Source organism: Vanellus vanellus (genome assembly GCF_965231255.1).
Source record: "Vanellus vanellus genome assembly, chromosome: 1".
In the NCBI taxonomy this organism is placed as follows: Eukaryota; Metazoa; Chordata; class Aves; order Charadriiformes; family Charadriidae; genus Vanellus; species Vanellus vanellus.
The window spans coordinates 129,922,861-129,936,997 of NC_138905.1; the positions used below are offsets into that span (position 1 = coordinate 129,922,861).

Sequence of the window (14,137 nt, forward strand, 5' to 3'; positions counted from 1 at the left end):
GGTAAGGGAAAAAAAGCCAAGAAAATGGATTCACTAATTGGGGTTTTCACCTGCTGTGAGTCTAATTGAATACAATGCTTTATTTGTAACTCAAGGAGAAAGAAGATTATGCAAAGTATGAGAAATTCAGACTGGTTTTAAAATTCTTATGGCTTGGCACTGTTGTATGGGAAAGAAGACCAACGTGATAATAGCAGCATGAAGCTTCTGTTGAGGCAGACCAGGAAACTCCAGAAACAGTAGAAATTGAAGGAATGTGTATCAGAGCTATCAGTACTAGATATTTCTTGGAGGAAAACAAACCATTTTTGGTGTGAAACGGCAAGCTTCTGGCTACGCTGAGTCCCTTTGTATGACCCGGGCAGCTGCTCTCTCCTTGTAATAGACTGTGAGGTTCCTCCCAAGTAATACGCTAAACATCCTATTTTAAAGACTTCAAGAGAGCTGTCTTACTCCTTAAAACTTAGCGAAAGATGGGGAAAGATGAGGTGGTTGATGTAGCACAACTGACAGCCTTCAGCTAGTTCGTTCGCCTCAAAACTAAGCTATCTGATAGAGCAATTGAGCTAATACCGGGTCGACTGAAGCAAACGGAAAATTCTCGGAGTCCAATAAGCTTTAATGTAGCGATTTGTGTTTACACAAAAATGAATCCTTTTTTCTTTATGTGTTGGGGTACTGTTGTAGATCATAGGTAACTGAAAAATGTGGATTAGACCCTGTAAAACAAATTAAATTGTTTAAAAACTACGGGAATTTAACATTTAATTTCACTAGATTTTATGGTTGTATTTGGGGGCCGGAGGGGTTGAACCTTGAGCATCTTACACTTTTACTGGTTCTAGAAAAAAACATGAGGGCTTTCCTTGAACTGCTTGTTGAGCTTTTCCTAAAATCAGGTAACCCAGCTACCTGCGGCCTTAAGGGATCCCAGTACTTAGGATAAACCCCACCAAGTTCACTGCTTACCAACCTCTGCGGAATAGGAAAGCAGTCCACGGGAGATACCTGTGGGCGGGAAACTATGGGTGAGATGAATTTTCAGTGCTTCTAGGCCTGCATCTTCCCAGTGCAAAATTAGGGACTGCTTTTGTACATTTGAAAGGCAGCCTTTTGGGTGGCTTTACCAAGCAAGCACAGTCTGTAAGGCTCGAAAAACTACCGAGTTGCAAGAAGGACTCGGTTCTCTCCGCGGTGTTATTTTAATGAATAAAGGCCGTGGACGTAAAACTTGCCTGAGAGCAGACCGGCTGCGCTGATTTGAAATGCTTGTGACACTAAAAGGAGATTGTTAGCTTTTATTTGCGTACCGAATATTAAGTAGGAATTGATACAAAGCAGCCTCGCAACAGTTACCCAGCATGAGCAGAACTATGTCTTCTGCGCCTAAAAATTCCGCGGGAGAAGCTCGTCCTTCCCGGTGGGGCCAAGGCAAGCCCTTAGAAACGAAATTTACCCCATTTCCCCCACAAATAAAACCACTCGGCGTTTTAAGGACCGAACTTAACAGCTGCGAAGCGCAAACCCCCACGTCCAGGCCCATTTCAAATCCGTCCCGGCTTCGGTGCATATTTTAATTAAATTTTTCTCCCCCGACCCCGCTGAAAGCCAATGGCTTTGCCAGCCGCCGAGCGCCCCCCTCTCCCCGGAGAGCGCGAAAAAACACCACCACCCCCAAAAAAACAAACAAACAAACAAACAAACAAACAAACAAAAAACCCAAAACCCCAACAAAAATCCCCCCCCCCCCAAAGTCGAGGGAAGCCCCGAGGGTTTTCCTGAAGCCGCCGCCCGAAGCGATGCGGCAGCCCAGGTGAGGGGGCGAGGTGCCCCCGCAACGCCCCGAACCGAGACGATGGAGAGGAGATAAGGGGAAGGGGATACGGTGGAAGGGGGTTCGGGAGGGGAATAGGGTGGTGTTTGGGGGGGGCGGGGCGGGGGAGCACCGCCCCCTCCCTGCTTCCCTCCCTCCCTCCCTGCCGGCGGGGCGGCCGCAGCGGCGCTGGGCGGCCGCGCTCATTCTGCCTCCGCGGCGTCGCCGAGGAGCAGCAGCAGCAGCCGCCGCCGCCATGAGGGAGCAGCTGAAGGGGTGAGAGAAGGGGGGCGGTGGGATGAGGTCGGGGATGGGGATGAGGATGGGGATGGGGGTGTTGCTGCGGGGGCTCCCCGCTGTGTCAGCGGAGCGGCCGCGGTCACGCCGCGCTCTGCGGAGTTGGGGAGCGGCGTGGTTGAGCCTCGTTGTATGGACCTCAGTGAGCGGGGGAGGGGGTGGGGGGGAGCGGCCGTACCTTTCATTTATTGCACTAAAAAGGCCAGCTGGCTGCCCGGTTTCTTCTGGGGAGTTGGCGCGGTGTTTAAGTGGGTTGGAACACGCAGGAGATGGCGGTGCGGTGCGGGGTGAGGGACACGCGTGGGTGTTACCTGTGGAGAGGCGGGCTGGGCTGGGCTGGGCTGGGCTGGGCTGGGCGAAAGGCCGGAGTGGGGCCGGGAAGCGGCGGATGCGCCGGAGATGGGGAGCGCTCCCGGGAGGGGAGGCGAAAGGGTGGGAATTGGCTCTTCTCGTTGTTCCTGGGGTTTTAAGGCAGAGTGCCGGGGCTGTAAAACGCCACCTGCGCAGCACGGAGCGTGTGCGGTGACTTGGTTCGGGCGTGAACTTTTAATAGAATTCCTCAAAACAAACGTGCTCCGAGGTGTGTTACTTTTCCCGGTAATTTCATGCTTAGAAACAATCTTTCAAGTTCATAGGCGGGAGAAGCTGGGAGGGGATTCCCTCTGGGCTGCTGCGTTGTCGGTGCTGTATTTCTTGTTGTTATACGGTACGTTATATTGCCTTTTTAATAGCTATCGTAAAACATCTTGCAGACCGGCAGTGTCCCCAGTCCTCAGGCGAAGTTGGGCTGAGAAGTGGTTTCCGCCAGGCGTATGCCTACAGAGCTGAGGAAACGAGAAACCTGGTTCTGTGTGGGATTTTTGACCTTTTAGCACTAAGGAATTGTTTGAGGCCATCGCTGTTTGAGGCTGGATTTGAGAAGACCCTGCAGGGAAATCGCTTTGGCAGAAGGGGAGAGGATGGGCTTTGAAAAGCAAATAGATCAGTGGAGGGTAACAGCTTTGGAGGGGGGGCGCTGGCAGGGTCCCCAAGTCGTAGCCACCGAGCAGGAATCTTTGCCCGTGACAGAGCGTACAGAATAAATGTTTAACATCAAGGGGAGGAGAATAAAAAAAAAAAAAGAAAGAGTTAACTATTCAGTACTTGGCAGTTGATATTTGCCCTTCTCCTGCTATTTGTTTCCAGTATCGGCAAGAAACTTTAATATGTATCTGTGCCTGCCTTCAGCAGCCTTGATAAATCTCGCAAAAGCCAATAAAACATGCTAAAGTCAAATTCCTGCTGAAAAGACACTGATCCTTGGCTTAAACAGAAATAATCTCTGCACAGATCAGTAGTCTCTGGATTTACAGATGGAAACAGTAGTCCTTTGTGAAGCACAAAGGAGTGCCACCTTTTTACATCGCTAATACTTTCCATAGCAGTAACTTGTTTTATCTAAGGAATTAATGAAACACTGTAAAAAGACAACTATTAAGTCTTCCTCGCAATCACTGTCATCTACTGTTGAAAACATTTTTCTTTTAAATGAACAGTAGTGTCTATTCATACAAACAATTTCAATTGCATTTCGGTTAGTTTAGTAAAATCCAAACAACTCCATCATGTTTATTTTGGCTTTTTGACAACAGTCATAAGGTGATTGGAATAACCTTTTATTCATCTTAAAGCTAAAAGGTGAGAGGTATTGTAAATTGCATTTGAAAATGGATCAGTTCAGTGCTTTGTAAAATACTACTTTAATTTTGGCTTTTTCATAAGTGTATGTAGTTATTTATTGCTATCTGATAGAATTTCTTATTCTGCGCACATTTAGTTTGTGTCGCATTTTCTAATGAAGGGTGAGGGGAAAAGCGCAGCAGAAGTGGCTCTGGTATCACCAGTGGAGAGGGATCTGAAAGTTGAAAAAGGACTCTGCAGTTGCAACACAAAATTCTAGACTCTGGAGCTGAGCAGTTGAATACACATGAGACTGAATCCTAGATATACATTTTGGAAAAAAAAAAAAAAAAAAAAGGCAGAGGGGAAGGAGCGCAATCAAAAACAGTTAAAAGGTTGCAAATATTTTGGTGTGGCTTATGCAGGAATGTTTGGGGGGGGAATTTGTGCAGGAATTTGGGTGAGGGGGAGCATTGCTCTCCGCTCCTCCTGCTGCTGGTGTTGCTCAGAAGTAATAAGGAAGATAAAATAACTGTATTTTGTCCAAACTGGTCAAGTTATAACAGGGGAACTGTAATTCAGCTACTGTGTCAGTTAGGATATCATCTCTTGATTTCAGGTTTTCAATCCTGTGTGTTATTGGCTCTGCTGACAGCGATGAGAGACAAATCTCTGCTGTTGGCAGGAACAGAGGAGTTCACACAGGCATAGTGTGACAGAATTCCCCACATAAAAATTATCCTTGCTAATATAATATAATCATCCTTTAATGAAGTGGTCCTGCGGTTCCCAAAGGATGTATTAAGCGAAGACTATGCTTTCATCCCACTGAATTATCAGTGTATTTAGCCTGCCAGTCACACCAGCGCCTAGGTGTCACCATTATCTATCGCTGCTCTTCTCTTCAGGCCTGGTTTTAATTTCCTTTCCACCTTTGCAGCTGACGTCAGGTGAGGAAGAGAAAAATATGCCACGTGAGCCCACTTATATTATTATTGGTTGCAAAATGTCCGTGATTTAAAAGCTAGTGATCAATTTAGTTGACCTAAATGTAGAGCCAAATTGAAAAATGTATCCCCTGAGCACGTACAGTATTGCAAAACTACTGGCTGTGCTCATTGATGCCTTTTTATGTTGGTGGTTCGTTGGGAAAGCATCTCTAGTCCTTATTTCTGCACGTCCTCTCACCCTTCTTTAGCTGCTGCTCGTCCAGAGGACTTGCACTACACTTTTCATGTCTTCCTGAACGCGAGCTGTAAAGGGCCTTGTTCACCGGAGTTTGAAACTCTGGCAAACGCTTTGCTGCAGATCTATTAAGGATGCTACAGCATTCCCAAGTGTGGTTGAGGCTGCCTGAAACTGCTGAGCTGGCATTTCACTTCAGACGGTGTTCACAATAAGGGCATACACGCAAATCCTCCCCCACCGGTCCAACCCCAAAGCTCACAATTAAATGGCCTTTGAAAATGGCAAAGAGGCTTATGAAGAATAGCCTCGATGGAAGCTAACCTTTGCTGGAGCTGCCCTTGTGTGTAGAATCGTTGATAACTTTCCGAGCCGAAAACATTTAGTTGAGAGGCAAACGCCTTTTAGCTGGAGCGAAATAGCTGCAGCCTTCTTGTGTTCTGCATGTAAAGTACTGGCGAAATCTGCCCGGGCTCGGAACGGGCACTCAACCTCTACAGAAATCACAGCCACCAAGGTTGAGTTCCCTTTAAACCCTTCGGTTTTTTTCTTGCAGGAGCGCAGAGGTGTACCCACAGATGCCGGCTCTGGTACAGGGTGTGAGGTTGAGTGAGCTCTGCTGAATGGCCAAGGGTGGCCGCACCAGCTGGCCGCGGGCCACTCTGCCCCGTGGGTAGACACGGCTGGGAAGGTGTCAGGGGCAAGAGCTGGGTCTCTACTGACTTGACTTTTATAGCCGAAAGGAAGGGGTATTTCCTCTTAAGTTGCACCTAAGTTTATAAATAAAGCAAAGGAGGGGATAGAGGGGGGGAAACGTACCCACCCTGCACATTCAGTCTTAGTGCAGATGAAGTGAATAAAAGCATTCCTTACAAAATGTACGTCTCCAAGGGAATTAATCTTAGACCGTGAAAGAAAAGCACACAGAGTAGTGGTTTGGGGTTACTGGTATTAAAAATATCTGAAAGCAGTTGGAGTCCAATGTTTCTTTGGCAATGGAAATTTTATTTACAAGATCTTAGGAAAATCATTTATGTGCTTTCAGGAAGGTTAGTAAATGCCATAAGCTTAAACCATATACACTAAATTCACTGGTATATGGTTGGGCCTTACCATAAAAGAAAAAAATCAATAAATTACTTATCAATGTAATGCTGATTAGTGATCAACTGTAATAGTTTCCGCATCTAAGGTGATGTTTTTTTCTTCTATCCAACACAGGCATGAGATTTCATAAGCCTATATAGATACACTTTTGCCAGATATCTTAACGGCTTTTAAATATTTTAATGGGGAATCGGTACCTTTGAAGGCTACCAGGTTAACAGCTATGGAGTCTGAAGTGGTCTGGTTTATCCATAGAACAACCTGGAGCTGCCAAGCTAATTTCACAGGGGAAAGTTAGGCAGATTACTTTCAGACGTTTCTTGTAACTGTGTGCATAAGTGTTTTCTCATTTTTACTTCATGATTTGGGCATACAAACCACGGTACAGTTGCTATTCAAATATCCTCACTTCTGGGGCTACCTCCTGGTGGGGAAGTAAGCCCGGGCGGCCAGGCTCATGCCTGGGAACTATTGATCTGGGACTGGGACTTACACTGGGTGCGAACAAAATGTGGTCCCTGGTCTCTGGGTTTGAATGTTTGTTTGGGTCTGCAGTATGTTGGCCTAAATCGTGACATCTCTGGCTACAGGGCTGTCATGCGACAAGTACGCTCCCTTCCTCTTTTCCTTTGGGCTGCCGTTGTATAAGCAGAGGCTTTTGGTAGCCAGGCTTTTAGGGACTCAATGTGTAAATGAAACTGTTTCTGTTTTTCTTCAAAAATGCAGTTTGTACGGTAAAAGCTGCTGGTGCTACGTTCTGCCTGCAGACCCTGCCCATCCCGAGTGTGGTAGGAAATTCAGGAGCTCAGGTGCAGGTGGCTGGGATCCGCAGGCTTTCACTTGAAGCTACCCAGTTTCTGCATTTCAAAAACCAGACCAGGCTCAGATTTCTGAATGTGATTGCAACCACCTCCCCTTGTGCGACTCATTTCTTTTTTTTTTTTACCAGAGCTAAGAACAAGACTGCTTCAGCTCTTCTAGTGTCCTCCTCCCTCTTTCACTGCCTTCAGCCACCGCAGGAATTAGGAAGAGGAGGGGATTCTGAGGTTGATGAGACAGGGCTTGTTTAAAAGCCCGTGCTCAACTAGGGCAGTGCTATGGCAGCGTTTTTTCCTTATGCTTAGTGCTTGTGATCTCTTTCATTCTTTCTTGCAGTTAGAGAGTGAAATCTGGAAATACGAATATATAGAGGTTACTCGGCCAGTAAAGTATTTTCGTGGATCAAATAAATAGCCTGCCTTTAAAGACCAAAATTAAGTCATACTAAGAAAACATGTCACAATTTTCTTTATTTTTTCCTTGAGTAGGGGTGGTGTTGAAGTGATTCATTGAAAATTTTACCCCTTCTCAGCCTACAAATGGTACAGGTGTACTTGGGAACATCGCTGCCTCAAAAAGAGAACTTGAGGACCATTTGTTCTCTAAAACAGCCTTGCCGTATCAGTCTTCCAGCATAGATTTGGGTGTACAGGAGCATTCAGCCAGGTTGTGGTTTAGTCTCTTGGAGCTGGAAGGAAGGAAGGTGTGTGCTCCAGGAGGTCCGCAGCGTTGTGGCTCAGGTCCTGCTCTCCTGCGTATTTTCTCCCAAATGGGGGGGTGGGTGGGTGTTGGAAGCGGGATGTCTGCTTTTTAAGTACAGAAGTTGCAAATGTGATTGCTAGGAACTGTGCGCTACATATGCTTTCCAGAGTTGTTTTGGGTTTTTTTTAATGAATACACATGGTCCTCTTAATGTAGCTGAATTCTGTATGAACAGGACTTTATTGGCTACAGGATAGATAAGGAGAATTTTCTTTCGAATTTTCTATCTTAATGGAAACATGATCATGTTAGCTGATCATGCTGTCATTAAAAAAAAAAAAAATCATAAAATGCGTAACCTTAGGAGACGTGTTGCTACTACACCCGCTAACACTTTATTTTGTTGGCTTTCTCACACTGCGCGTCTTTTGGCAACGTGTTGTGTTGCGAAGCCGAAGGCTGCTAGCCTCAATGCAGAGAGAGACCGTCCAATTTACATTCTAGTCATACTGCAGCGTTTCATAACCCCGCTTTAGCTTTTCCCTGGCTTCCGAACAGCTCTGCTGCCTGACGCTGCGCAGGGACCTCTAGGCCAAGGGAAGGGGCCTGGTAGCCCCCGGGGAACCAGAGGAGCAGCGATGGCCTTTGCCGGAAGAGAGCAGCAATGTGCGACGCATTGGGCTGAAAAGCCGTGCGAGCCGGTGGTGGGTCAGTGGGCTGTTGCATTGGGGGGGGTTAGTGCAGATGTTTGGGCCGAGCGGAAGGATTGCGGCCACTGCATTTGGGTAGCTCTTACCTACCATGTGGAAAAGAGTGGAAAGAGCACAGAGGGGAAAGCAGGTCAAAAATACCACGGATCTCAGTATCTGGTCAGAATTTCCATAAAGCTTCAAGAACTAAGCCCTTTTAAATGCCTTGCCTCCAGTTTGGAGGAACTGGAGAACGATCTGTACAAAACAAGAAGTTTTTAAGAGTCAGTCGGTGCGCTTACAAATTCCCCAAAATATTATGGCGTGTCTGAATACTTGCTGTCTTTTTAGTATTAGCGCTACTTTCAATTTTGTGCCTTGAGCCCATGCCTAAATAAAGCCCTCCCGGTTAAGATCTCATGTTGAAAGAAGACGTGCCGACGGCTGTTGAGAGCCCCTGCCACCACAGCAGGCGGTGGCCTGGCACCGTGCCCCGATGTGCCACCTGCATCACTCGCTGCGCGATGGAGAGCGCCATTTTTACTTTACTAACTTCCACGTTTTTGTATTGTAGCCATGAGACGCAAACGACCTGCTGGGATCATCCCAAGATGACTGAGCTTTACCAGTCTTTAGGTAAGACACCTCTACCTGTTGTTTGTTTTTTTTTTTTTTTTCCCCAATCGGATGCATTTTTATGGCAAGGATTTCCAGAAGGAGTAAAAAACAAAATAAAGTGAAAGCACGAGGCAGTGCTTTTATCAAGGTTAAATTTTTTTGCAAGGGAAATACGTAAGGCAAAATAACACATTTCAAATATGCAGTGGAAGAAATAATATTTCGGTTACCACGTCTGGAATGTGCGCTGCGTTTACAAAGTAATTTGGGTGCATTGTTGCAAACTCTTACTGAAAGACTGGGACAGAAATTATAAAAAAAAAAAAAAAAAAAAAAATCCTGAATCTTTTCACTGTCTAATCTACTTTACAAAAGGCAGATGAAAAAATCAAACCAAGCTGCTGTTAATGTTGACTTTTCGATGGTAGGAAGCCAATTTAAGCAATTTGCCAAACTGCGTTACCACTGCTTTATTTTTAAAGCACTTTCAATACTTGGAAGGCATGGCAGCTGTCATGATGTCATTTTGAATACCCAAATTGCATGCTTATTATGACTTCAGATGTGCCGCTCTGGTCGAGTTTTTTTTTTTTTATTTTTTTCGCAGCTTTGGATTTTATTAACAGAAGCACATCTATAAGATAAAATAGGTTAATCCATGCTCTAGTATAGGCTGCTTGGCAGACCATTTAATAGCTAACTCTTTGCTTTTAACGGTTCTGTTAATAAATAATAGAGGGTATAATAAAAATTAAGCTATTTCTCTAAAAGAAATATCAGTGAATTTGCTGCATTCATAAAGGAGGTTGTGTCTGTACAGCACACGTACATAAACCAGCTTTAAACGAGCCAGCTTGAGCACTGGGGCAGTCAAATCTTGCATTCAGTGCAGGCTTATTTACCATGGTGAAAAATAGCTTAAATTATCTTCTGCTAAACTCTAGTTTAGCTGCTGAAAGCGCTCTAATTATGCCAGTGTAGTCTATTTCAAGCCAACTCAGGTATCTCTACGGTGCTCTGCAGTTGAAGGCATACCAAAAATATTTTAGAAAAGCGATGTGATAAAATGGAATGAGACAGTGTGAAGATTTTTTTTCTCCTTATACTATTAGCACTGTGGCAGCAATTTGTTTAAAAATTAACCAGAATACAGCTCTGTATGTTAAAAAGAGATATAAGATGTCTAAGTTCAGGCTAAGCAAATGCAAAAGCAGGCAAGTATTGACTTGCCGTTTAATTATAACGTGTTGCCCTGTTTGTCTCCTTTATAGTTTTACTCTTAAAGTGAGTGGTTTAAAAGATTCAGGACAAATAGTAATTGCACATGCAGACATCCCTTTAATACAGGTAGATCTTCTAACAGTTGCCTGTTAATTGAACTGCACTCTTACTCCGCAGCCGCTTTTGATCCAGAGATTGCATATTTCTGATACTGTTGTTGGTCAGACCTGAAGTCCTGTTGCAACTGCTTTTCTTCTGGTATTTCCCTGTTTCAGCTAGAGTACTCTTGAATATCAAGAAGTGAAAGGGTAATTATATATAAGGGAGAAAAGTGTCCCGATGGGTTCAGGTCAACAGTTCAAAAGACGTGTGACTGCTGCAGTCAGTTTGCATTTAATTTAATGGAATTTTATCACTATGAGTATCACCCAAATGTCAAGAGTTTAAGATACGCATATTTCTTAGTGTGTAAAGAAGGAACGTGTTTAGGCAGATTTTGTTTCATTTTCTTATAAAATCTTGCTGGTTTCCTCTTCAGGAGCAAGGAATGTCCAAAAGGGCAGTCCTCTTTCTGGCTAGTTTTATTTCTTTTGTGGTTGAGATCAAATGCTCATTAATATGGAAGCGATGCTGATTTTAGCAAAGGATGCATAACATGTATTTTTATTAGTAAACTTAGTTGTTCATATATGTGTACAAAACAGATTAGACAAGGTGATTCTTTGTGCACTGCCACATGGGGTGAAGCTTTGGTAAAAGCGCTACTGAATAACCTACCAATTTTTTTTTATTTTATTTTTGAACTGTGTGTGTTCATCATTGCCTAACTCTCATACAAATTGCATAACACAAGCATAACCCGTTTAGTCTTGAACAGAACCCTTGATGTATTTTCAGTGCTTTGGTTTGCCTCAGGTCAAAACGGTAATAATGGGATGTTTGAAGTCTTTTCAGACTGTTCGGTAATATTTTATCTGAGAAGATATTATTAAAGTTGATTTTTGTATTGCATACTCATTAGATTCTATTATTTTACCCCATATTAGGATCCAAATTTTGCTTCTCATTCATATGAAGAAGCTAGTAAAAGCTTATTATGTATGCATTTCAGAAGTCTGGTAGAAAACATGAATTCTGCAATCCAGTTAAACGTAAAAAAGTGAGGCCAAGCACATCAATGCTGTCCAGAGTTTTCATTTCCATTTTCCGACTCCTACACGTAGCCTGTAGGGAACAATTGTGCTATGTGGTGTAGCTCTCTATACATGCCAGTATATCATATTTTGCTAGGGGATCCTTATGTATAATTTAAATTCTTACAAATTACTGAAAGCTTAATATTTTAAGTGAATGAGGAAGGTGCAACCTGGCACAATGTAACATTCCTCATCTGCCTGTGTCTTTGAGACACAAGAGACACTTCTGTAAGAAGAAGGAGTAATATTGGTTTTATTCTTCATGTGTCCAGTTCACACACTTACAGATTACTGCATTACATTTTGCTAAAGTCGATGCATTCCAAGTTTCAAACACATTGGCTCAGCTTTCTGTCTTTAGAGGTTTAGGTATTTATAAAAATGAAGCTAAATTATTTGGGAGTATTATTTGGTACTAATAAAAGAAGGTAGGAACATGCTGTGTATACTTTTGCACCTGATCAGCTTCTTGGTCCAGGAAGTCCTGTATCCTGTGTTCGACAGGGACTGCATCAGAGAAAGCAGAAAGAGCCCATAGGAACAAATTATAAAATAACCTGTCCGTGAAGGAAGTATGCTCAAATTCTCTTTGAGCTCATTAGCTGAAACACATCTGTTTATAAAAATACTAGTAATAACTGTAAAATACTTGATTTGAAATATAATGTGTGTATAAAAATTTCTAACTGGTGGTTCTTCTAACAGAAGCTTTTCCTTTTAAGATATTGAAATGCTTGTTCTTGACTGTTCTTTGTTATCTAAACAACATGGCATTTTATCAGTTTTAATGAAGCATCTACTCCTGACTCAAGTTGGGCAATTTTCACTCTTCATTTAAAGTTACGGCTACTTAAAGTTATGTTATAAGCCATCAATGTTAAATGACTTAATTGTTGTTTAATGGTCAAGTCAAAGTGGCAGCAGGTATTTGCAACAATGACCTCGGCTGTATCATTTAATGTATCTAGTAGACGCTGGTACAGATTAATTAAGAAGAAATTATAGAAATTAAGAACACAGAGAAAAAATAAATGCTGGAATAGGAAAGGTAATAAATATTGATGATGTGTGAATCTCGAAGGTTCACAGGCTGACAGACATCTCCCGGTTTGTATTTACACCGTTATGAACCACTCCCATTTTCTTCTAACTTCCCTCTGAAAGTCTTCAAAAGTACCAAGAACCGCTCTGGCTGCTTTTCTTTCCAAAAGCAGTTCCCCTGCAGCAGATCTGCTTTTTTACACTGTTCTTTTACAGCCCCCTTACAAATTTTCTCATCCTTCATGATGGCTCCAGGGCATCACTGAAATGCGAGTTTGTGTTACTGCATTGTCCTGAGGAGTTCAAGGACCTTGGGGTGAGATGGGAGGAGCAGGAATCAAAGTAGTCTAAGATTGCTTAGTTTTTTTCAGATTATCTTCTGAGAGTGAACATTTAATTGTAGGCAGCTTAGCTCAGAAGGATAGCATTTTGCCTTTAGGCTGAATATGAATCGCCTTTGCAGTGATGGCCCTGGAGAACTTGGTCTGCCGTGCCGTACTGTTAGTGTCCCCCTCTTCCAGCCTTCCCGTGCAATGTCAGTATGAGTCTCCTCAGGGTGCATTAGTGTCACTGTGAACAGTAATTGCAGTAGCAGGATGCAGTCAGAAATGTTGCCGTATGCATCTGTTTCTCTCTCCTGATTCACCAAGGCAAGACAAGAGGGTGAATAACACCCTCACCCTCGCAGACAGCAGCGTGCTGGTGACAGCTGTCCATTTAATTCGGAGGGATGGGGGGGCAGCTCTCTGTGGAGTACATGGAAGAAATGTCAGAGTTGCTTAACACAGGGTGGGAGAATGGTGGAAGGTACCTGTCAGCCTCCACCGGGCTTTCAGCAGCAGCTGCCGTGTTGATCTTGTGGCTCGCCGCTCTTCTGCAGCAACATGAGCTTCCAACTCCAAATGACCAAGGTGGATAAAGTTTATCCTTTTTGGTTTGTCTATTTTGATTTGTCCTTTGGAAATGCTGCCTGAAGAGGCTAAACTCCCCCTTCTCTGCCACAATAGTATTTATTACAAGCTGCTAACCCATGTATTTATTATGAGGTTTTATTCATATTCAGTTAAATGTTTTCCCTGTTTGTACTAGTAAGGCTTGTGCTTGTTGCACGCATCAATCGTTTGATTTCTACTGAAATACAGTGTAATGATACCTGTGGTCTTTCTTTAAAGATCGCTTATTCACTGATGTCCTTTCCAAGCTAACTACAATCTGAATAATAAAATTCTCATTTCAGGAAACAGGACTGATTGGGTTCTGCCAACCTTGGATGGTAGTCAGACCTAGAGTAGGTCATCTTTCTGACAGTGTGTGACTGCATCCTGTGTAGGCATACACCTAACAGACAATAATCCTAACTATGGCAGAGAAGTAGAAGTTAGGTGGTAGAAGTTAACCTTGCGTCCCCTGAAAATGAAACCATAGGCATATTAGCAGTGAAGGAGGGTATTGTAGAGAGAGCAAACTAATTTTCTGTTATGGAATAGGTGACCAGTATGGGAACGTTTTGCTCAAGAGTATTGCACTCTTGGTTTGCAAGTGGACACTTTTCATTAATATTTTTGAAGCTGGTTTTTTGCTATTTATTTATTTTAGGATTTTCTATTATGACTACTTCTCATCAAGTGTACAGGAAGGGTTTCTGACCTTTGTGACTACAAAACCTATTTGCATCCCAACCCCATAATGGGGTACAACCCAGCTGTACATCATATCCTTTCTTACACTAAATTCCTAAAGCTCATGTCAGTTGGTCTGGTTAATGGGATGCTAGCACATGGTGTGGTGTT

General features: G+C 43.5%; 1 protein-coding gene across 4 annotated transcripts in view; it reads left to right on the forward strand.

Annotated features, from left to right (window-relative positions):
- The window catches only part of DMD (dystrophin), a gene marked incomplete at both ends in the record, with an annotated part of 1,177,430 nt that overhangs the window by 1,087,049 nt on the left and 76,244 nt on the right, over positions 1-14,137 (forward strand). For 3 of the 4 annotated variants that reach the window (XM_082480534.1, XM_082480533.1, XM_082480531.1), the window contains one exon: positions 8,846-8,907. In XM_082480534.1, coding sequence (XP_082336660.1) covers positions 8,846-8,907 — 62 coding nt within the window. Of the gene's footprint in view, positions 1-2,069; positions 2,090-8,845; positions 8,908-14,137 lie in introns of those variants that run through there. The other variant, XM_082480532.1, reaches the window with a different exon arrangement.